General features: G+C 43.9%; 1 protein-coding gene across 1 annotated transcript; it reads right to left on the bottom strand.

Annotated features, from left to right (window-relative positions):
* Window positions 1-5450: 5450 nt before the first annotated feature.
* LOC136452491 (uncharacterized) lies at window positions 5451-10710 on the bottom strand. The gene is made up of 14 exons (XM_066453101.1): window positions 10577-10710; window positions 9501-9644; window positions 9269-9382; window positions 9076-9177; window positions 8851-8978; window positions 8495-8758; window positions 8143-8327; window positions 7716-7762; window positions 7198-7326; window positions 6987-7111; window positions 6642-6908; window positions 6403-6536; window positions 5764-5829; window positions 5451-5668 (listed from the first exon to the last, which is right to left on the bottom strand). The coding sequence occupies exons 1-14, from the start codon at window positions 10674-10676 to the stop codon at window positions 5524-5526; spliced, it is 1950 nt and encodes a 649-aa protein (XP_066309198.1). The 5' UTR covers window positions 10677-10710; the 3' UTR covers window positions 5451-5523.
* Between the last annotated feature and the right edge of the window lie 14806 nt (window positions 10711-25516).

Raw genomic sequence — 25516 nt, 5'->3', positions numbered from 1 at the left:
TTTTCCGAGTGTTTTTAGCGCAGCACTCGGCAAAGAACTTTTCACCGAGTGCCCAAGGGAATACACTCGGCAAACATAAAAACACTCGGCAAATTTGAGGATTCCGACAGTGGTGGGGCAACAGCCTCCTCCGGCACCGCTGGGTCGGCTAGCTCCTCAGTGAAAGCAGTGACGGCGGCCAGGTCTGCAGGAACATCGTCATCGAGGTAGTTGGCGTACTCCAGGTAGAAGAGCCGCTGACATTGATGGCCACGGACATAGGGTTCATCGCAATTGTAGCAGAGCCCTTGACGGCGACGCTCCAGCTGTTCGCTCGGCGAAAGGCGACGAAATGACCGAGCAGGAGCTGCTGAAGCCGGCACAGGCAGTGCAGGCGTGGCTCCAGTAGCTGCAGCTCTAGGGGCAGCCCCTACAGCTGCTAGACGAGGGGGCGGTGGCAGGCCCGGGTGCTGGGGTGACCGGGCGGCGCGCTGAGGTGGAGTCGGCGTCACAAAGCCGTGGCGTGACGCTAGGCACGCGCGAGATGCATGGCTGTTTGCAGATCCTGAGGTTCGTGCAGCTCCACGTCAACCTTGATGTGCTCCGATAAGCCACCCACAGAGAGTTCCGCCTTGTGGGGAGCGGATAGGTTGCGAGCATGGCACAACACCGCATTAAAGCAATCAGAGTAGTCCTGGACCGTCGGAATGGCAGGCGGGTGAGCTCAGACAGGTGGGTGCCACGAACTGCCGGCGCAAAGCGGAGGTTGCAGAGATCCTTGAAGCGGTCTCAGGTAGGCATGCCCTCGTCCTGCTCGAGGGAGTAGTACCAAGTCTGTGCTGCGCCAGTCAGATGGTATGACGCAAGCCAAACGCGATCCGAGGCCCGGGTGAGCTGACCGCAGTGGCGGACGCAGGAATTAAAAATTGGGTGTACAGATTACATATATATACACATGCCGAACCAAACCATTGTGGCATATGTAAAGCTAAATGTCCATCAATTCAGAGCAAACAGTACTAATACATACAATATTTTTGAAGTCTCAACTAATAAAGGAACATTACAAATTTATTCGACGAGGCGGCTTTTGGAATCGAGAGATGATGTCTTCATCAGCAACACATAGAAAAAATTGCTTCTCAATGAATGTAACCAAGCAATCATTCAAGTACTGATCCCCCATGCTATTTCTTAGCTTGTTCTTTATGAAGTTCATCACTGAAAATGCTCTTTCAACACTTGCAATTGCAACCGGTAGCAATAGGACTAATTTCAGAAGCTTGTAGACATACGAGTGTAAGACATGCTTATTTGTTTCAACAAGCAAAACTGAAAGCTCGGCAATAGTTTTCACTTTGCTAAATCTTTTATCACCACGCATATCAACAATAAAAGTTACCAAGCTGATAGGTTAGACGTCTCAAATCAGTGATTGAGAAGTCTATGGGATAAAACTTTGCAAGTTTTACTAAATTATCCTTTTCAAAAGAAGCAAATGAACCACAAAGACTTCAAATCAACAACTTTTAATCTCTTTACTTGACTGAATCCCTACAATTATATATATATGCTTAATTAAACAAATATGAATCAATTGCAAATTTGCAACAACCAATCAAAGATGAACTAATACTGTCTACTGAGGGCTAGATGTCTAGAACACCAACCTGTGGTGGTTGTGGCTCTGAACTTGCGGTTTGAACTGTTGCCGCTGCGTCTGCGTGTGGGTGCGGCGCCGGCGTGGCTTGCTCCATCTCGTCCTCGGCGACTGCGGTATCTTCCCCCAAGCCGGTCGTAGCCTCCGCTTCAGACGCCTCCGCGCCGGCCATGGGTTCTTCTAGGCGCATCTCGTCCTCAGAGCTCAGATCCGCGCGACCGCGACCGGCAGCCGTCCGGCGCCCACCGGCGCCTGGTGGTGCCATAGCAAGGGAATTTTTTTTGGTTCGAGTCGATGCAGCGGGGGGCGACAAGCGTTGGAGCCTGTAGGCAACCACGGTGCTCTGGTTCCCTCCGTGACTTTCCTTCTTGGGCTAGCAGGCCGGCCCAGCTAGATGGTGCACAGGAGGCGGCAAGAAACTAGCCTTTTAACACTTTCTTGGATCAAATATACAGAGTTTGGTCTACCTACATGTATTATACATGTATATGCATAGTAGCTGTAATTTTTTTTCTCAAAATTATTGGGTGTACATTTGTACACCCATGTCCACGTACTGCGTCCGCCCATGGCTGACCGTGGAAGAATTGCTGACAGTGATTGAGCCAGTTCAGGGGATAGTCGGCACTGTTGTAGGTTGTGAACTCCAGCGTGTAGAAGCGCGAAGCAGCCATGCCCTGGCCGACTCTGGGGACGGGCTGCTCGGGAACGCCTCCCAGGTATGGCGACGCGCCGGATGAAACAGCACCATACAAGTATGGCAAATTGCCACTGTAGAGGAGAGAGCCCTCCATGCCCCCGTAGAAGACCCCGTCGATGTGCTGATATTGGTGGCTCGGGCCACCAAGTTGGGGAGCGGTGCTGGTGGTGGCTGTCATGGCCGCCGAGGCGACCGTAGTGGTTGTGAAGGGTTGAGCGCCCGCCGAGGTGAACACCGGCCCCGTCGTCGAAGCCATGACGTACGACGGAATCGGCGAGGGGGAAGGCAGCATCCGTAGCTGATGGATGGGAACCGGGGCGGTCGCCTGCACGCACTGGAACGACAACGGATGGATGGAAACCGGGGCGGTCGCCTGCACGCCCTAGAATGGCAGCGCCGTCGTTCTGTACCCAGACATACCGTAAGGGAAAACCGGCGGCAGGGAGGCTGTGACCGATGGTGGCGGCTGCCTCTGGGTCTCCATGCTGGCAAGGCAAGTGTAGATGTCGGCGACAGATCGAGCAAGGTCGGCAACCGCCTTGACCAGAGGGTCCGGAGTCGACGACGAAGGTGCTGCCGGTGCCGAGGTGATAGGCAGCGCCGCAGTGGTGGCTGGCGGCGCAGAGGTGGTGGCAGGTGGCGGCAGGGTGGTGGTGGGAGGAGGACCTGATATCTCCGATACCAGATTGATAGGACTATGAGTCCTATCGGAGTTGCTGCGGAGATTGTAGGGACGGAGGGCGAGGACCAAGGTCACGCACGACGCCGGGGAAGAGGGCGACTAGGGCTCCCAGGGAAGCCGACAACTAATCTGTTGCTTCTGCTTAATTCCTTGAATAATGTTTACAAGATATATATATCCCCTCTAAGAGTCCCTATTTTAAGAAATAAATATTCTATTTGAGGAAAATAGCAAATAATAAAGCATAAGGATAACTGGGCTATTAGCCCATCTAATCTAGGCACCATCTATTGACCTGGGCGACACTTAGCCATGCCGGCGCCTGGCATATTGGATGCCAGTCATAACAGAGTTCAGCAAGATGCTGCAATGTCCTTATCTGCTAGAAAGTTTGATGAAAATATGCAACTGTGTTGTTGATCAAGATGTCACTTTGCAGTACTGATGTCACTTTGCAGTACTGTTTTATTAAGTAGGAGGCATTTTGGGATGGATTTTGATAGTTATGTATAAGATTTCCAGTTTGAAGCATTTTGGGATGGATTTTGATAGTTATGTATAAGATTTCCAGTTTGAAAGACCACCTGTAAGATTTGTAATGTGTCTATTTCAGTTTCTGTTTGTTAATTTCTTGTCGCCAATTTGAATTTCCAGTTTCTGGTTGTCAATTTCAGTTTTCAGTTTCCGTGTCTATTTCAGTTTTTAGTTTCTGGTTGTGAATTTCTGCATATTCTGTTCACAATCCAGATGTTTGCAAACCAATCACAGGAACTATCACAAAAAGTGTAATCATTTTCAGCAAAAACAACCTTGTATACAAATTTACAATGTGCATACATCTTATACCATCTGAAATGCACATTAGCAGATGTAGCAGCACATGGCAGATGCGCGGGTATGGCGCGACGACGGACGGCGTTGCTTGGTTGAGCGTGGAGGGGTCAAGAGCGGTAGTGCACAGGCTGGACGACGATGGCTTTGGGTCGCCGGCGGACATGGCATGAAAGACAATCTTGCTGACGACGATACGACTGAGTGTAGTGATTGTTTGCCTCGTTTACTTCGCTTATAAGTCGTACTTTTTCAGCCAACGAATAATATTTTTCTCTCACAATAAATCAGTCAACAGTACTTTCAGCCATGTCTTATCAGCCAAGCGAACAGGAAAAATTGCTACATCTGCTTTTGGGTTTTGGCAGTTACTCCTGCATCTAGATTTTTTTTTCCCTTCTATGTTTTCAGTCAATTTTTTTGGCTTAGGAATCGACTGAAACTGGACACGGGACACTCGACACCTTCGAGTCCCTTTCAACAAGTACCTGATGAAAGGGACTCTTAACCTCCTACCAGCATCTCTTCACCAGGCCGTCGACGGGTTTAGCAACAGGAGCTTTCCCTCTGCTGATATGGATCCAGTTCCACAACAGGAGCTTGCGCAGTTTAGCTAATGGATCCTAGATTGATAGATCCTAGATTGATAAGACAAGCTATAAAGTACTGCTGATATGGATCCAGTTTCACAGCAGGAGCTTGCACAATTTAGCAAATGAATCCTAGGTTTAGCAGAAAGCTGAGTTAGAAAAACATGGTTTTCAATACCAGAAGATCTCATAATTGAAGATGAAACTGCTGCTGTGTATAACGACATAGCGACAAAGTACAGTATTGCATCTTATTTATGCGTGCAGGCTATTCTAACCAATGTTTTCAAGGCGGTAAGACGAGGCGTGGTGACCGACTACCGCCTTACGCTTAAGCGACTAAGGCGTGAGGCGAATCGACGCCTTAACATCTTAAGGGAATCTTTAAAAAGCAGCTTAGTGGTAGATAATGAAAAAAACAAAAACGAAAAAGGAAAAGAAAGGAGAGGGAGCAAGTAGTCAGGCCCAGCCCACCAGACAGCCCATATACCCCTCACCTTTGACCTTCCTGCTTCATCTCTCGAACTCCCAATCCTCTCTCCAGCGCTGCCAAATCTCCCTCGCTCGTTCTCCACTACCGCTCCGCCTCCGCCCCTCTCTGTCTCTTGCTTCCCTATCTCCCCCAGATGTTGCAGGTCAACGCCGATTGGAGGAACATGACTGCAGCCCGCATAGGTGGCCGCACGGCTCGGCGACAGGCAAGCAGCACAGGCAAGCTGCGGCTTCTAGTTCCCCTCCCGCTGGTGAATCTCCCGTGCGCCCGCGCTCTCCCTCCGGTGCGCTCTGTCTCTCCCACGCACCCCTTTTCTCAGTTTTCCCTGCGTTTCCAATCCTTCTCACGCGTTTTCCCGCCGCCCAGAACAGAGGCCTCCCCGTAAGACGAGTCGTCTGCTGTGGCATCCCACGTGGAGCGCCTTGGCGATTAAGCAACGACAAAGCGACACCTTGAAAACATTGATTCTAACACCTAAAAATGATTGTGCTGATATGGGCCACCGTCCTCCAACATTGCAAGAAAGCTAAGCTATACTTAAAATTATTACATGCTGAGTGACGACATGTATAAAGTGTGGCAAAGATTCTAAAAGAGTAGAACTTTCACTCCATTGATGTATCCGTATTGCTTCCTGCAGTAAGATGGGTATCCAAAGCTGAACTCATCGTCCTCAGATAGGTCCTCATCTACATTGTCAGGATGACGCCAACATGGCATGGGCACGGGCCACCTGTATGTGGTTCATTCAAAGCAGCAATAATTTCATTATTCATCCAAAGGGCACAATGAAAACTAGCTAAATAGTGACATTCTACAAACAGCTACCTGTTTATCCCATTACTGCGATCACCAGGAATTTTCCAGACAGATCTCCCAGCTTCACCAGCCGTACTGTAAGTCAAATATACCAATAAATAGATTTATTTAGTAATATAATTCATGATGCTTCACTGAACCTGCTTAATTCAGCAAAGTTCTTAAAGTACTAGAAAAATAGGCACGCTCTTGCCACGGTGACATTTTGACTCAAATGAGTGGCTAGCTTGCTGGAACAATAAATGCAATCCTTGAAACTACATGCTTAACGATATGGTTAATTCAGACTATATTAATCTGAACTGTTTATAGTTTAAGTAGTATACATACAAAGTATAAAGAGTAGTACAATTGATTCAGATCATAATCTAGATCACTGCTAATTTGTCTATTGTGGACATCGGTTGTTTACTTGTATAAAATAGTACATATATTTTTTTTCGCGAACATGCTTATGCATGTATTTCATTAAGTGGGTAGCAGGGATTACAAGGCATATATTTTTGTTTACAGTTTAAATAGTACATATAGAAAGAGTAGTACAATTGATTCAGATCATATAACCTAGATCAATGCTAATTTGTCTATTGTGGACATCGGTTATTATTGTACCAGTAGATTTTAACTGGAAAAGAAAGGTACGCATACCTTTTTTCACAAAAATGTGCCAGAATCTTGTCAATAGTATTCCACTTCAGGAAAGGGGTTCCTATTCTCCTGTCGTAAAAGTTCATGCCAATAACTTCCCCATCCAAATTAATAAGAGGTCCTCCGATACCAACCTAGCAAGGTGACAAGGACAACTTGTAATTTCTGATCCAAATAGATATTGCTAGCTACTTCCACCGTGTCAAAGTAGCTAGGCAAGGAAAAAGCAATAGCTGTACCTTGGTGATTTTACACGAGGATCGTACAATGTATCCGCAATCAAGTGTGCCTGACCAGGAAACCCCATCACCAATAGTGGCCATTAGTGCGCCTGATTTGAAACAACGGCCCACAGCTGCTACTTTAGAGCACACATATTGATGAGGCTGAATATTCGCTGGACGAACATGGCAATCCTTGACACCGACTAGAGCAACATTATAATGTAGACTATAATGTAGTAGTGTGCCCTTTACTTGCAGTTTATTTGGGAGCAGTACTTCAATCTACAAACGATCCAGTTAGACATCATCACTAATTTAAAAGAACAGAAATCAACGGAAAGAATAAGGAGGAGTGCCAACCATCAAGTTTTCCTCGATCTTGTTTTCGTCACTTGAGCTTCTAACCAAGCTCGCTGATGTCAGAATAGCTGTAGATCCATTCCATTCAATAAAAAAACCCGTGCATGCAAAATTCCTTTTTTTTCCTGTATGTGATTTTGATTTGATTATTAACAAGTAATGAAAAAAAAATACAAACATGCATAGTAAATGGCACATTGCTGTAAATCACCATTGAATGAAGCAAGCGCGACGACATTGTGATAAATGCTAGAAGCCTTTGTACTGAATTCACGCCAAACACCTTTAGGATATATGTCACCAAAGGTCTCTTCGAAAGTATTAACCAAAGTCATGCCATCTGATGGAAGATAGATATGGTATAATTGTTAGTTGTACAGTATTGCTGTAAATCAAGCGATTAGCACCAACATATAACACTACTTACATGCCAAATAAATTCACATAAATTCTGCAGATTATTGTTCAATTAGAATGTGATGACAACCTGAGCAACAATTCGCATTACAAGTTGGTCTATATGAACATACCAAATAACATTGTGTAACTATGCTATCTGATAACACACAACGAATGTACAAGTTATAAACTAGTTGATAGTTAAGAACAAATGTAAATGCTTAACTAGTACTGCTTGTAAAGACTACATATGTATCATTACAATTTATTACAACGATTTGCATGGTACCACAATGTTTAGTGGGCTCAAAAGAGTTGTTGTGCGCTCACCCTTTTGATGGCCGTAAGATTTCTCACCTATTTGTCTTGCTCCAATCCTGCAGAATAACATCACCAATGAATATTAACACCAAAATATAATGGACCAATCCAGTGCATCACCATCATGGTGCCAAAACCTATGTAGGTAGGATTGTAGGCAAGGAACAAGAAAGAGAAAAGAGCCAATAAGTTGTGCATATATATTTCACAGAAACAAAATAGACTTGAACAAATGTCACAAATGATCATAGTAGATTCTAGTGTGCACAATTCCTTTCAATGACAAAAAGCCACATATGCCAAAAAAGCTAAGGAACAACAGCTAACGATCTAGATTTGGACACATATGCTGTTTGGCATGCAGAACTGCTTATGCATTATAAGCTCATGAAGGGGAAGGAAAAGAGGTATAGGATCAAAAATTGATAAGACATACCTGACTCCCTTCAAACTCTTTGACTGTCGAAGATCTGTGTTCTTTTTCAGAGATGTACACTGCATACACTCTAGCCACTTGAGCATTACAGCCCATGATATGAAACAGGCTCCTTCCATAACCAAAAAAAGGCTCATGCCAACAAAGTTTCCATCAGAAGTAAAAAGTGCCGCACCTTCCCAAGCCTAACATGGATAAATGGAAACAGGCAACAAAGGTTACATTTGAACGAGATGAAATGACAGAACAATAGTTACATAGGAAAAAAAAAGATATTTTCACTTGGAGATACGATTTGGTGTATATAATAACAGAAACAGAATAAAATACTCCTATAGTAACTTAAGTGTACCTCTGCCATTTTACAAATAAGATCATGGTCTTCAGATTTACTTAAATCACCAGGAAGCATCACACTTGTGACCATTAATCTGCCAGAGACAGAACGCCCTAAAGCTAGTACCATACCACGGGGCAGACCTCCCACCACACGTTTGAAAAGTCCAGCATCAACATCAAGGGATGTCCTGATGATCACAACAGCAAAATTGCGATCTAAATCATATTCAGACAAACTCCCCTGGTAAACTTCATTGCCTTCAGGGCACACTTCAATCTACAATGTAAGCACGAAAATAACATACAATGGTCTCAATCATCTTAAGTAAAAAGAAAAAGAAACAGTAAAGCACAATCATCAGCACCAACCTTTAAGTTATGATGTTTCTTTTTTGCATCAGTGAAAGCTATAACCAAACTTGCTGAAGTCACAAGCCTTGTAAGATGCTCCTGGCATTTTACAATTATGCCTGAGCATGAAAATAACACTCTGTCTCCTAAAGAAGATGAGGATGAAATATGTAAATCATATATAACTGGTTGCATTATATATTTGTTGAAAAATAATAAGAGTATAGCAGCATATATAATCACCATAGCACAAAGCAAGTGAGGCAACACTTTTAGACAAATTTGACTTAAGTTCATCACTGAGCCCAGTCCAGATATCTTGATTTGAGTCCCCATGCAAGTCACCTAGTTAAAGAAAAATCAAACAGCAGATAACTGTAGTGCTCAAATAAGGCTGTGAGAGAACAAATGCAGAAAAGAGGAAGAACCAGCAGACCTGAGGTCAATGCATTGGTTATCTGCCTCTCACCATTGCAACCTCTTCTACTCTTATGCATTCGTCTTGTGAAATAATCACCATCCCTCTTAGTTTTCTGCACCTCTTCCAAGACTCAAGCAGGAGAAACAAGGTGCAAAATGTGGAGTCATCAGCAATAAAACAATGTTGTAAAACTATCATAGAGCAACAAATCAAAGTGATGTCGGTAAAAGAGGAAGAACCAGCATACATGAGGCCAATGACTCGGTCATCTGTCCTTTACCATCGCGAGGCCTTCCACCCTTACACGAACTTCCTGTGAGATCATCACCACCCCTCTTAATTTCCCTCATCTCCCAAGACTGGAGCAGAATTTCTGGTGGAAAAAACAAACGGGCAAAACAGGGAGTTAGCAACAGTAAAGCAACATGTAATAAATAAAGCTATCAAAGACCAACTGATCAAAGGGAAGCTAATACAGGTATTACATCTAGGTTAGTGGCCCTCGGCACAATACAAACTTAGTCCTTAGCCCCAAACACCAACTTTGACGAATTGTAGTTGGGTCCCTAAAGAAGGTGGATGAATCAGGACATTTAGCTAAACTAGAGGACGCAGGGCTGACCAGAAAAAGCAGCGAACTGTTACACCTGATCTATCAGGAAGCTAGCCTATTCCTTAGGTTCTGTTGAATTCTACTGAACCTGGCAATTTGCTCCCCAAAAAACATACATGGATGGTATCTAGGAACAAAGGGCGTTATCTGGAAAAAGACACAACTGAAAGGAAAGAACTTAAGGCTTAACGTTTTTCTTGGTGTAGGTGCAAATTCAGATAGTCAATCCTCGGTCTTAACTTCCATGGTGACATGGGTAGTATGTCATGTCATCTCTTATTAGTTATGACTTAGTCTAGACCAGACATACAAAATTACCCTAGACGAAGCAGTCAAGCAACTGGACATGCGCCCGCACAAATGGGCAAGATCTCTCTGATTTCATTCTAAGATTTCCTCTTGCCCATCTGGAAGAGGCAATGCAAACATGTAGGGAAATTTTGCAACGAAAAAAAAAAGAGATAACAATGTGCTGCACTGAAACAAGCCAGCTATGATCCGACTATAGAAATATCCCGCGTTCTGATAGAAGGGGCGGAACCGCATAGGACACGAGTGTACATATGAACATCCGATATTATATTTTTTTTAAATCGAAGTTGGTATGATGATGGATACGCATGTACTAATTCGGTAAGATCCGGTACAAATAGCATAAATTAGGGGCTAGGGTTGCTCGGTTTCGTAGAGCGGGAAGGGAAGCGCGCACCTGGTTGATGCTCGTCGCCGGCAAAGGGCCTGGCGAAGAGCAGACCGCTCTCGCCCAACCGTCGCCGCCAAGCCACGAGAGCAGGGAGGTGAACGGGACATTTATCGGGGTCGGGGAAGATGGATCAAGGTCTAGGTCGGACCGTAAACGGGGAAGTATCAAGGTCGGGACTCGTTTTTCCTTTTTCCCTTTTTTTTTTTTTTTTTTTTTTTTTGCAGCCTCAGGAGATCGGCCAGCCCATATAGGCCCAGCCAGGAAGGCCCGGCTCGTGGGGAGGAATCAGCCCGTTTTATTTATCTTGTATTCTTTGTTTACTTTTTTTTCCCTTTACAATAAAAATCTCATTCGCAGTGAATTGATCGTAGATTAGTTAGTTGGGTTACTCGTGGTGGAACCTGCTCATCCGGGTTCAATATTTTCAGTGGTAGACGACGTCTCCGTTGACAGCGAGAAGTTGTGGTGACTTTGTGAATCTCGGGATCTGCCAGTTCAGTCCTTCGAAGGTGCTCGGCATAAAGGTAGGGTTTGCGTACATGCGTTTACAGAGGTAAGTGTGCGTATACAGTGGCGAATCTATGATTTTAGCTTAGGGTATGCCACGGTATGCCACCTGAAAATTTTCATATACAATTCGGTAAATCCATTTTAGCCAATTCGGTAACAATTGCAAATTTGGCAACATGATTTAGTATACATTCACTATGTAACATGATAAGGCTTAAACTCAAGGATTAAGTTGAACTATGCACTAACTACAATATAAATATTTTAAAAGCCATATCATGCACTAAGTAACATGATAAAGTAATTTGAGAAGCTCATAAACCATATCATACACTTTATGCCTCTTTGTTTCAACAAGCTTAACTGAGAGATCAACAATATTGTCTAGACCTTTGAAGCTATCATCTTGTCTCATGTCATCAATATAATTATGTAGTTGTACTTTAAGTTTGAGCAAATTATCTTTTGAGAACTGAAGCACTTGTAACTTTTACACTTGCACTTGCACTTGCACTTGCCGCGTGGGTCGTGTTTTTTTTAGAAAAAGGCTTCACGCCTAGCTTATATTGAAAGCTGAAAGGGTAACACAGTTTTTGCGCTGGGATGCCAGCTTTACAATGAAAAGTTCAAAACAAAACACATACCGCGTCCTCTAAACCAACAGAACGGAAAACACGCTGGTCTCACAATATAAATAAGCTGCCTGCACTCTTACTAGCCGGGCCTTTGTTTTATTTATCTTGTATTCTTTGTTTACTTTTTTTTTCCAGCGTTACAAGATAAAAGCAAAAGACCGACAATAGGTCGACTGCATGATCTGGGCTAATACTGAAAAGACCTGAACACATGCATCAGACGCAAATCACCATCGCGCCATCCTCTCCTTCAGCTTTTCCACCCACGCGTCCTTCTGGGCTCCTTCCTTCTTCGCCAGAATGCTCCACTGCTTCAAAAGCCCTAAAACTTTGTAAGCCACTTGTTTAGGTGTTTTGATCACAATATTAGAAAAAACTAAGTCATTTCTAGTTTTCCACAGCGCCCACCCTACGACTGCCAAAATCCATCACAGCATATCCCTAACCCCTTTTTTCCCACTGTTTGTTGTTAGAATGTCTTGGAAAGAGTCTTTTGAGGTTGGGATACTAGACTATCCTAAGCTATCCCTAATCCAGCACCAAGTGACAACTGCAATTGGGCACTGAAACAGCAAATGGTCCACTGGTTCCTCTTTCCCACAGAACTTACACCCCTGAGCTCCATCCCAGTTTCTCCTCCTGAGCTGTTGAACTGTCTGAACTCTGTCATGCCACGCCATCCAAAGGAAAATCTGCACTTTCATAGGTACATTTGTATTCCAAATCGCCATCATGCTCATGTCTATAACTCCAGCATATGTCATGTATCTGTATAGGCTTCTTGTGGAGAACTTCCCTGACTGCTCCAATTTCCAGCAAACTATGTCATTGTCTCCAGAAAGTCTTACCTCCTCTAATCTTGCCACTAGGTCCCACCACTCTTCCATTTCTGCTACCCTAAAACATCTTCTGTAACTCAGGTTCCAATTCGCTGCCCCTGCTGAATGCACAGAGATGTCCTGATCATGACATATCTTGAACAGCTTTGGGTAGAAAACCTTCAGTGAGCACTCCCCTAACCACACATCTTTCTAGAATCTGGTCTGTTGTCCATTCCTCACAATATGCGCCTTCCCCCTCTCATACCATTCTTTAACAGAGTGTAAACCTTGCCAAAACTGTGAGCTGCCTGCACTCTTACTTTGGCAAAAGCCACCTCCTCTCAGATATTTTTTCCTCAACAGATTTATACATAAGCTCTTATCCCCCTTTCCAACCTAAAAATCCATTTACACAATAGTGCTGTATTCATTGCTCTGGTATCAATAAAGCCAAGGCCCCCAAAATCCTTAGGTTTATCAAGTGTCTCCTACTTTATCATATGGTACTTCTTTTTGTTTCCAATGCCTTCCCAAAAGAATTTGCTTCTACTAGTGTCAAATCTCTGATGGATCCTCTCATACAGCCAATAAAACCCCATTGTGTACATAGGGATACTTGTCAGGCTAGAATTGATAAGAATTGATTTACCCCCTGAAGATAGTGTCCACACTTCCAAGTTTGGAGCCTCTTCTCAATTTTTTCTGGTGACTCGCTTAATTCTTCCTTACTCAATCTTTTGTCACTGATTGGTAAACCCAAATATTTCATAGGAAACTTCCCCAGTTTGCAGTTAAAAGCATCGGCCACCTTCTGACTTTCAGATTCAGACAGCCCCACTGTGTACACTTCACTCTTGAGATAGTTGATTTTCATCCCCGACAGTTCTTCATAGCAGAACAAAAGAAATTTGAGGTTCACCATATCCTCTTCTGAGTGTTGCAAGAAAAGGACTGTATCATCTGCGCATTGTAAATGTGTCAAGCCCCCCTCCACTAGATCAGGACACAAGCCATGTATTATCCCATTTTCGCTGGCTTTGTCTAGCAACTCTGACAATGTATCTGCCACCAAATTAAACAACAAAGGAGATAAGGGGTATCCTTGTCTCAACCCGTTGTAGCTCCTAAAATAATTTCCATGCTCCCCATTCAAATTCACTGCAACTCTACCCCCTTGAACAGCTCTTAGAGTCCACTCTATCCACTTTGGATCAAATTTCTTCTTCTTCAGAACATCTTGCAGAAAACTCCAATTTACCTTGTCATACGCCTTCTCAAAGTCTAATTTCGGAATAATCGCCCTCTTCTTTTTAACCCTCAACTCATGTAGAATTTCATGTATAACTAAGACCCATCCAAGATATATCTGCCAGGTATGAATGCTATTTGAGCCTCACTGGTAACTTTACTTATGACTGCATTAAGTCTGATGGTGAGTACTTTAGTTATAATCTTGTATATGACATTGAGTAGACAAATGGGTCTAAATTGTTTGATCTGGTTTGCCCCCTTGATCTTAGGTAAAAGACCCAAGATCCCATAGTTTAACCTAGCAATATCTAGCTGTCCCCTATGCAACTGTTGTAACATCTAAAAAATGTCTCCTTTCACTTGCTGCCAGAAGCTCTTGAAAAAATTCGTATTGAAACCATCAGGACCTGGGGCAGTGTTAACTTACATGTCTCTAACAGCTTTTTATAGCTCAGTCATTGTAAAGGGTCTGGTAAGCCATCGATTATCAAAGTCTCCCACCACTCTTCTGTCTCCCCAAAAATTGTCACTCAAGTGAATCATAGGATCATGATCTCCTCCAAATAAATTCTTGTAGAATTCTGTAATATAACTTTTCAGCTCCTCTTTATCTTCTATAGTTCTGTCCCCCTCCATCAGACTTCTTATGAGACATTTCCTTTTTCTCCCATTTGCAACTGTGTGGAAATAGCTTGTGTTAGCATCCCCCTTTAAAAGCCAGTTTTCCCCTCCTCTTCTTTGCCACATAAGCTCCTCGTTCTCATATATCTTCATAAGTTCATCTTCCTTCTCATATCTATCCATCCATTCAGTATTAGACAAAGTTCTCTCCTCAGCTAATTTGTCCACTTTTCAATTGTCAACAGCAGATCCTGTTTCAATTTCCTCTGGTCACTCCCCCAATTTTTGCTCCAACCTTTCATGTTCCTCCTTAGAGTAGAAGCCACAATGTTCCAGTGATCAAGCATATATGACTTATATCTTTGAGGCCATTTACTAGTAACCCATTCTCTAAATCCCTCTTGACTGAGCCAGGCATTTTCAAACCTGAAGATTGAAGATCTGATATTTTCCTCGCATTCAGTTTCAATCAGCAAAGGGTTGTGGTCTGATCCCACCCTTGTCAAAGACCTAGCCGTGACCAAAGGAAATTGCTCCTCCCAGTCAGCTGAAATGAACACTCTATCTAAAACAACCATAATAGGTGCGCTCTGTTTGTTTGTCCAAGTATAGGCCCCTCCATGTCTGTGCAACTCACTTAGACCAGACTCACTGACAAAATGGTTAAATAGATTTACTAGGCTAGAGTTAACATTTCCAGTAGACTTCTCTGAACTATCTCTGATCAGATTAAAATCACCCCCACTATAATAGGCAACTCCACAAACATAATAATATCCATCAACTCTCTTAAAAACTCAGGTTTCAGATCTACTTGCACTGGCCCATACACATTGATAACTCCCCATTTGAAACCATTTTCTCTATTCTTTAATAGAAAGCACTGACATGATCTCCCTTCCTTATAATCTATAACCTCCAAACAATCATTGTTTGCCCCTATGAGCAGTCCCCCTGATCTTCCATCCGTGCTAATTCATCTCTAGGACAAATCCTGCCCTCTAGTTAAGCTTGCAAGTTCCCACTGAGTAAAACGTTGCTTTATAGTCTCCTGTAGACATACTATATCAACTTGATGTTTACTCATTAGCTCCCCCAACTACTTCTTTCTCCCCCCACTATTCAGTCCCCTGATATTCCAGAAAAGAATCTTCATTTGGGTCTTCTTTTCTTTGTTCCCCTACCAGACACAACTGGCAGGGGCTCCTCCTCTATAGTTTCATCAGGTCTTGTCATCTCCTCCACTATCACATAGTGTTCCTCAGGAAACTCATCATCAGAATCAATAATCTCCTCCACTATCACCTGTTCTTTCCATTTTTCCTTGGCCCTCTCTAACCTGGTGATTTCTGCCTGAGCTAGTTCTTGAGCTTTGATAGTATCAATGCACTCATCAACCATCTCAGAATTATCTCCTAAAACAATGTCACATGCTACTGCTACTTTTGCCAGTTGATTATTATCTACTTTTTGCAAAATAGAGAAAGAGTTTTTAGTTATACCTTGAAGATTCTTTCTTGCTTTGAGCTTTTCAGCCTTCTCCAGAATTGGTGTTCCACTTCCTGCATTCCTGGAGCTCCTCCTCTCAGCTTGGGTAGGTATAAGTGGGGCTTGGATTGGTTGAGCCTGGTCAATCACCAAACTCTCCCTCTGCCCTCCCCCCATTTCCTCTTTGTTCTCTATCTCCTCCACTATCACCTCAGAAGATTGTGACTGTATCATTATAGGCTCCTCCACATCCATAGAAATTTCCATTTGCTCATTGGTTTCTAATGCCACCATTGTCTTTGTTCCTCCACTTGCTGGAAATAGTTCTTCTTGACATATTTCCCTTTGCTTGGTACCAGGGGTTTGATCCTGGTTGCTTTGAACCGTCTTCGTATCTTTTGCACTCATGGTCTTCCCATTTTTCTCACTCTGTTTGCTGGATTCAGGCGGTCTACCTTCTGCATCTTTCTGTGTACCCTCTTGAAATGAAAAGTAATTGTCAGAGAATTCCTCATCATCATCTTCCTCTTCTTCTTCATTCTCCTTATGATCAGAAGTGTCCTTGGTCACGTTTTTTGAGTCTTGAGTTTTCTCAGATTCCACCAGCCAGGACACCATAAAACCTCTCTTGTTGAAATATACTTTAGATGCACCTTTGATTTGCTTGGGATCTTTACAAGACACTTTCACTCTTATCGGCCCCAGTCCAGGAAGAGTTGACAGATCTATCTCCTCAAAGTGCCCCACCAGATAAGCCACCTCTTCAACAGCTCTTTCCTTCCTGGCCCAAAAAGGAATTCCCATGAGCTGAACCCAAACTGTTGTTAACATGTCACAGCATCCTACCATAAGATCTGACTTTTCCACTACCAGAGTCATATATGAGATCTTGCATTTGAATTCCTTTAGCTTAGTGAGGAACTCCAAATCTTTGGCTGAAGGCACCACAATCATAAACTCATTGGAGTTCATTCTCTTGACTCGCCAGTCCCAGGTAGAACTGATCAAGTACTTGAGCTCAATTGTCACCTTGCTTACTGTCCCTTTGCCCTGGATCACTGTCAACAGTGCTGTGATGGGGCTGTTGGCCATTTCTTCCTCCTCTATTGGCACTTCGATGCTATAGAATAATTGCCCTGGTAGCCCATACCCACATAGCCTTAACCCTTTGTTCTCCTTGGATCTTGGACAGTTGGTCGCCATGTGCCCCGAATCATGGCAATTGTAGCAGATTGGGGGGTTGGGGCAGTTGTATAGCTCTTATGTCCTTTCTTGTTGCACCTGAAACACCTGTCAATCAAACCTCCTCCACTATCATCTCTACCATACCCTCCTCTGTTCTGCTGATCTCGAATGAGCTTGTGGCGCAGGTCTTCTTCTTCGTACTGTGATGGCCCGCCTTCTTGAGTTCTTCTCTTTGCTCCCCTGTTTTCCTCTCTCCATCTAAGATCATCTCGCCCAGGAGCATCACGCCGCCTGAAATCATCTCTCCCTGGCTCCCAGTAGCCCTCTCAGCCTCCACCCTCCCTCCTCTGATCAAAGCGGAAATTACTTGGGTTGTGGTTGAAGCGCTCACCTTGGCGATCAAACTCTCCTTCTCGTGGACGATTGCGGAAACAATCAAACTCTCCTTCTCGCGTGGGTCGTGTTACATGGTCCTCCAGCCTCCCGTCATCCCATTAACACAGTGCACGATCAGGTATGTTTTTTTTCTTTTTACAAATACAGCGTATAAGCTATTATATAACCGGGTACGTCGGTACACACCTTGCATGCCGTCACCGTGCGTACGTGTCGTGAGCATGTTGTCTTAAAAAAAATCTCAGTCGTACGGTCGTACCTTATGACTAACAGCCTGTTCGGTTGGCTGGTTCATATCGTCTGCTGACTGGTTTGTATAAGAGAAAAATACTGCTCCGGCTGGAAATTTACGATCGTTTACGCGGCCAATCGAACTTGCGGTAGCACCCTCGACGGATCGGGTGGTGATGAGCTTGCGGTAGCCACCCCTGGCGGATCGGGTGGTGATTATTGCCGGCGTGGCTACGACGAAGGACATGAGGGCGAAGACCCTATTGGGCTTGGGCATGCCTCTCCCAAGTGAGACGAGCTTGGCCCCGGACTGAGGGTACCGTGCGTGCCAGCGACGGCCAGGAGAGAATCATAAAGCGACGGGCTACCAAACAAGCTCGAATTTTATGCATGATTATGTTTTGCTGAATGAAAATATAGAATTGTTTTTATCTCATGATTATTGCCAGATGATTTTTCTTATGTCTATCAGGTTCGACCGCATTATTGGTGGGCATGTAAATTGTCTTTTGTCATTGTACTACGAATGCCTGAAATACGAATGGCTACCCCGTTAAGAATTTTCATTCATTATAAAAGTGGAGGGAAATCATAGTACAAATGGACATCCAAAACTAGCCCATCGAAGACAATTAAAAGGAAAGTAAATTTCACGAGATAACAAATACGAAAGTTTTATGTATGAGTATAAAGCAAAAAATGTTGGTAGCTAAAAAACACCTAACATACGTGTTCTCATGTATCTTTAATGTGGATTTTTTTAAATAATATTATTTTAATAAATAATTACATATCTAGATGTTTTTTTTATAAAATTGCAAAACTAGCATTACTTTGGCTATCCTATTGGCTACTAGATGGCTGACAACCTACATGGAAAGAAAAAAAAGTTAGAGCAGGATCAAGTAAGCAATCAGCTAGCTGGCTGAACACCTGTCGGCAATCCAGCAGGCGAGAGGTGCTGTCGGCTCATCAAGAGCCGATAGGACTATCTTAAGAGAATCCGACTATATTATGTGCATGATTTATTGCATGGTGTTCGTGGCCCTATTTGTTTCAGCTTATACGAGTCTCGCTTATAAGCTGAGCAAGATTATATAATAAGCCACGATCCAGAGAACCTACAATCCCGATTATTTTGGGGCCTCGATTATTTTAGGTAGCACATTTTGCACCAGGACCCCTAGACTTTTCTCAAATCACGTAACACTGTTTACTACTATTCATGTGAGTCTATAGCCTTACAACTAGACCTAGATAAAAGATTCTATTTATCCTGGTCCTTCTTCTTCAATGGGCGCAGGAGCTCAGAAATCCGGCTGTGCTCCAGGCGAGGAGGAGCTACAGCGGTCGGCGGGAGGACCTCCAGGCGAGGAGGAGCTCCAAGCGAAGGTCGGGCACCTGTGGAGCTTGTGGTGGTGGAGGCCACCGGCGGGAGGCCAGATTCGGTCACCGTCGGCGGATCTGAGCCTAGGGATGCGGCGGCCGGGCCCAAGAGAGCCGATGTGGGTGGAGCGAGGCAGCGGCGGTGATGGCATTGTGGTGCGGCACCCGCACAGGAGGGAGAGAAGGAGGCGAGCGCATGGATGAGGCTAGGGCACAAAAATGCGAGCGTTTTCCAAATCGCGGACTCCCAGCCGTGTTTCGTCCAACACCTATGGGCGACTCCCAATCGCAAACACACGTTCTTATTGCCCTTGCCGTTGCGACCCGTTTGGCGGGATTATCCTTCTCCCGGTTGCATCGCTCGTTTAAGCTCGCGGAAACAAACAGGGCCTGTGCTCCCCCCTGGCGTTTGTGTGTATAGGCCACCGAGAGGAGGTGAAAACAAGGTCAAGTCTGATGGTAATTAATTCCTTCTTAGTTTCTACTCTATTTTTCATTGCATTTCTTCCATCTTATTAATTAGTTTCTACGCTATTTTCCTTTTACGAGATATCAACCTGCTACTTTCCATATAACATATGCAGAGCAGCCTGCAAATAATGTTTTTAAGAAAGTCCTAAATATATATCATGCGGTTTCATAGCACGTTACAGTTCCATGCATTTTAATTTGCATATATCATTGTACGATTTCCATTCATTTAAATAGGTTTATAGAAAAATATCAACAATTATGTTTTGAAATATATTTGTTACATGGAATATATTCCATTCTTTGTCTAATGATATTTATTATACATCATAAATAGTAGTACTTTGTTATACATATTTGATCAAATTTGATATTGTTTGACTCGTGGGGAAGCGGTAGTTATGTTTAGACGAAGGGAGTAGATATGGAGCATTCCAGATCTTGTTTCCAATGAATATTAGATAGCTTATTTTGTTCCGTTGTAATGCAAGAGCACACTCTCTCCGTTTCAAAATAAGTGTCACTATAGGATGTGTTAGGTTTAAATAGATTTATAAAAAATATTAGCTATATTTGTATCTCCAGATAAGTTTGTTATAAAAATATATTCAATAATTTATCTAATGATAGTAATTATGCACCATAAATATTAATATTTTTCTTATATATATTAGGTCAAAGTTTAAAATATTTGACTTTGTAGGGAAGCAAGAATGATACATATTTTTGGACTTATGGAGTATTTGCTAGTAGTTTTCAATTAATTTTTTTCTGTAATTCTATATTTAAGTTTTCGAGTAAGTTATTTAGCCCTAAAATAATATTTAAAAATTAAAAAAATCATCTAAATTCATGGTTTATAAAGTAGAATTTTATCATGTATTTTTTCTATGTATATGCTTAGGTGAAATCCAAAACAAAGCATATGCTCAAAAAGTAAGTTTAAATTTTAAAATAAATTGAAAATAATTCAAAACAAGTTTAATCTCTATCTCTACTCTCTGATACCAAGTCTCGATCTCTGCTCACGCATCTGCGTTCGATACGAATCATCCTTCACCTGTCCAGTTCTAATACGAAGACCGCGTCAGGCTATTTATTTATTTTCTACAAATCCATTGCCGTAGGCATGGATAAAAATTTGTGGCCCCGGTACAACACACGGTCGTCTAGTGATTCTAAATTTACTTTCAAATTTAAATTTAGTTTTGAGCACGTCTCTTGTTTAGAAACTTTAGATCTCATCTAAGCATTTACATAGAAAAACCAAACGAGTAAAGTGATTTTTCCTAACTAAGCAACTAAGGTTCTACCTCTTCTGACTACATAAAATACTTAGACGTATCAAAATATGTGGCCTAAAATATATACTTTTTTTTATCTAACTTACTAGTAAAAAACCGATTCATAGAACAAGAAAGAAAAAAAAACGTGCGTGCGGCTTCTCGGCGATGACGTCTTCTGCCGCACGGTCGGCTGCATGCGTGCCTGACATCTTCTCTTGCGCGACGGGGGCCTAGCTATGGGCCGCTGGAATTCCGATTGACGATTGCCCTGTCTGTGGTGATACCTATAACATGTGGCGACCTCCTTTCTGCAATCCTCCGTGTTTGCTCAGCTTATAAGCAGAAAACGCAAAACAGCCCACCAAACGGGTCGCGATGTGATGCTTAAGGCGACCACGCTTCCGCGATTGCGGGCCGCAAAACGCGAGTCCAAGGCCGCAATTTTCAAAACACTCGCGATTTTTCCTGTCTCCCTATGCTCGCCCCTTCTCCCTCCTATGCGGCGCCGCTCCATCCCCCCACCACCTCCCTCCACCTCAGCGGCTACCTCCGGCCCGGTCGCCGCCTTCCCTGGGCTAGATCCGCCGCCGGCGGCATCCAAGACCGCTCCAAGACCTTCAGTTCGGCGCGCCGCTCCCCTCCCGACGCCGCTCCAAGACTGCCCCAAGACCTTCAGTGGCTGCTCCCCGGACCTCCCTCGACGCTGGCTCCAGCCCCGCCTCTGCCTGTACCCTAGCGCCGACAGCCCCACTAAAAGCCCTAGTTTGGTTTTAGATAATTGATGAAACCTATTTGGACTAATTCTTGCATCTAATTGTGTGACTAGATAGAATGATCCAATCCAAGTGGTGGAGCAAGATGAAGTCCATAGTGATGGTAATGGACATGTGATGATGATGATCATGCTATAGACTTAGAAAAGAAGAAAGAGAAAAATAAAATGGGCTCAAGGCAAAGGTATATTTGATAGGGCCATTTTGTTTTGCCACTCAAGACACCTAGTGGGTGTGAGTGGATTTAGGATAGATAGCCGTACTATCAAGAGGGGAGAATCTCGGTTAAAACGGTTATCAAGTGCCACTAGGTGAAGTGATTTATGCATATGCATTAGGACCTAGTGTGCTAACAATTAACCCTTGTAAAATGCTTTGAAAAATGCTAACATACGTGCACAATGATGTTACACAATGTGTTTAGCACTTGGGAGCAAGGGTGAAGAGATAGAAGTTGATTTGGAGGTGAAAAGGTCAGCATGACCTTGATGGCAATGGTCTGTTGGTCTGTGTTGAACATATGATGGTTCTTGGATGAGAATGATATGTTGATCCATTGTGCTTTGGAACAAATATGCATGTGGGATGTGTAGACCTTTGCATAAGCTTTCCAAAATGTCCAAGATCATCGAAATCGGAGTTCAGAGCTAAGAGTTATAGTCGTTTTAGCGCTCAGGACTCTGGCTCCGGACCGGGTCTGGACCATGTCACCTGAGTCCGGTTCTAGGGTCCAGACCATGTCACCTGGGTCTGGAGCTAGGGTCTAGACCATGTTTTCTAGGTCTGGTTGAGCTTTTTTACATGTGTTTAAAGGGACAGGACCCTGAGTTGGTTCGGTTGTTGGGTCTGGACCGGGTCCAGAGGGAAAAACCCTCTCTAGAACCTCTCTGTGTTCATCTAGACCCTGAGTTAAGTTGGTCCGGACCTCGGTCTGGTTCTAGGGTCTAGTACTACGTAGTTTGACACGTTTTTAGTGACTGTTGAGATCGAACGAGCGCGTTTGAATGTGGGGACACGTGGCAAGATCCGGGGTTCCGGACCTTCACTATAGATGTCCGGAACCTTGGTCCAGAGCCTCGGTCCGGACCTCCTCGAGGGCATAACGGCTATAACTTTTCGAGGGCTCTATAAATAGAGCTTGGGCATGTTTGTCTCACTCTCTTGGTCATTCTTACATGTGATAGCATCCTTTGAGGTGTGCCAAACCTCTCCCACTCATTCTCTTGCTTGGTTGTGCATCCTAAGTGAGGTGGGAGTGATCCAAAGTGCATTTGCTTGAGTGATTGCATCTAGTGGCACTTGGGGATCGATTTTCTATAGTTCTCTTGTTACTCTTGGCGTTTGCCGATGCCTCGATGGCTTGGAGCAGCGGAGGAGTATTGGCAAGAGTTGGTGATTGTTCTTGGCCACCTCCCGGTGACTTGTGAGGGGTATTGTACCTTCCTTGGTGGAGAGCCAAATGGTAACTATAGTGGATTGTGAGTGTCATTGAGTTACCTCACTTGTGGGTAGGTTCTTGAGGTGCCCAAGTGTTGGGCTAGATGTGTGATACCTATTAGCCGCCGAACCACCAAGTGTTGGTTGACACAACAAGGACGTAGCTTGCCGGCAAGCAAGTGAACCTCGGGATAAATATTGGTGTCATCTCTTGGTATTCAAATTGTGATTGTTCTTCTCTTGCCACGAGCGGTATAATCACCTTACTCATCTCCCTTGTACTACATTGTTTCATACTTGTTGTAGTTTGAGTAGTGTAGCTCTCTTGATAGTTAGTTGAGTAATTTGTTTAGCCTCTTGTTAGTTGTTAGTTAGCTTAACTAGAGTAAGAGTAGTGACATAGCCTTTTGGGTGTGCCCAGAGATAGTAAAGAACTAGAATTGTGGTATAGGTCGTTGCAACCTTTGTAGAGCTAGAGTAAAATTGCATTTCACCATTTAGGTTACTAACCACTTTCTCTAGTGAATTTGTAGAGAATTTTTATAGGCTCTTCACTTCCTCTCTAGCCATTTAGGACCATTCACCCGCTTTCGATCAGCCAGAATTGACCGCCCCATGTGAAAGGTCCTAAATGGGTAGAGGGGGATGAATAGCCTATAAAGATTTTCTATAACAACACTAAGACAAATTGTTAGACAATTAAATGGCGAAGCGAATGTTGCTCTAGCACTACAAGTGTTGCAAACCACCTATCCATAAGTCTAGTTGGCTATGATCTCTATGTATCAAGCAATGGCTATGTCACTACCTCTACCACTAGTGAGCAACCTAGCAAGAGTAATTACAACTAATTAAGCTACACTACTCACTAGCTACAACTAGCTCCACACAAGTATATGACAAAGTAAGTACAAGAGCTAGAGATGGATATACCGAGTTGGCAAGAGAGCAATCACAATGAATACCAATGAAATCCTTAGAGACAAGATGACACAAAGATTTTTCACTGAGGTTCACTTGTTTGCCGACAAGCTAGTCCCCGTTGTGGCGATTCACCCACTTAGAGGTTCACGCGCTAGTAGGCATCACACGCCTAACCCACAACCGGGTGCCACACAACCAACACAAGATGGAGATCCATAAGCCACAAGCAATCCACTAGAGTTGCCTTTCGTGATCTCCCATGGGGAAGGCATAAGAACCTCTCACGATCACCACGATCGGAGCCAGAGACAATCAACTTCCTCCGCTCATTGATCCTCGTTGTACCAAGCCATCTAGGTGGCAAGCACCACCAAGAGTAACAAATGAATCCCATAGTGAAACACAATCACCAAGTGCCTCTAGATGCAATCACTCAAAGCAATGCACTTGGATGCTCTCCAATCTCACCAAATGATGAACCAATCAAGCAAGATGAGTTAGAGAGGAATGGCTAGGCCCACTAGGGTGTATTCTCAATAGAAATGACCAAGAGTATGAGCCATGGCTGGCCAACATGTTTATTTAGGCCTCCCAAAAGAATAATGCCATTGGCCCCATTAATGGCTCTCTACGCAACGATCAGACTATGGTCACCAGGGTCTAGTCACCCGATGTGCACCACGTGTCCTCTCCTTTAAATGTTGTGCATTGATTTTGAATGGCTAAGTTAGTAGCGTGGTCAACATATCTAGACTAGACCCAGACCCCCATAGTTTAGTCACTATTCACCAGCGTTCGAGCGTCGTGCGCCAACGGTCAACTCCTCTGGACTAGAACCTCAGACCAGGGTCCGGTTCTAGCTCCCCCATGGGTTTGGAACTACATAGAAAGGTTCCAGAGAGCGGAAGTGAGATTGGACCTGGTCTGGTACTCACTTCCAGACCTAGCCAGGGTCCGATCCTCAACTCCCTCATGGCTACGTGTAGACACCGCCACAACCGGACCCAGCGGCCAGGGTCCGGTCCTGCCGTGCACCTAGGTCCGATGCTTGCGCTATGCCCTTGGCCTGGGGAGAGGTCCATACCGGACTCTCCCCATCAGGGTCTGGTCCTGACCAAGTCAGGGTCTAGTCCCTATTTTCGCCTCCATTTCAACTCCAACTTCTCCACCCTTGCTCCCAAGTGCTAACCACTAAGTGTATCACCAATGTGCATGTGTGTTAGCATTTTCTCAAAGTATTTTCAAGGGTGTTAGCATTTTCTCAAAGCATTTTCAAAGGTTCTATTCCCTACCGACTTACATAACAAAAATGAGGTAGATGTGCTCCGCTCTTTTAGATTGGCACTCCTGCTTAGAAGGCAAAGCTTCCTTTAGCTTGGTAGCTAGTGCACCATGAAACCCCTCTTCTTCCTCCCTTAGCCATTGTAGGAAAATCGTTCAAAAGCACTCAGACTCCACAACTTGCACAAAAGTAGCAACATTAATAATATTCAACATACAAGTGCTTAGTTACCAAGGCAAAATTAGAGTGT

The sequence above is a fragment of the Miscanthus floridulus genome, chromosome 5, assembly GCF_019320115.1.
Source record: "Miscanthus floridulus cultivar M001 chromosome 5, ASM1932011v1, whole genome shotgun sequence".
NCBI lineage: Eukaryota > Viridiplantae > Streptophyta > Magnoliopsida > Poales > Poaceae > Miscanthus > Miscanthus floridulus.
Note: the sequence above shows the minus strand (reverse complement) of the source record. Positions and strands in the feature narration are given on the sequence as shown.

Bases quoted from the DNA above. Each gene is read 5' to 3' on its own strand.
- LOC136452491 (XM_066453101.1), bottom strand. From the start codon at position 10,676: ATGTCCCGTTCACCTCCCTGCTCTCGTGGCTTGGCGGCGACGGTTGGG. The intron at 8,979-9,075 runs GTGATTATATAT...CATCTTCTTTAG, and splicing joins CTCACTTGCTTTGTGCTATG to GAGACAGAGTGTTATTTTCA. The intron at 6,537-6,641 runs GTACAGCTATTG...TCACCTTGCTAG, and splicing joins CCTCGTGTAAAATCACCAAG to GTTGGTATCGGAGGACCTCT.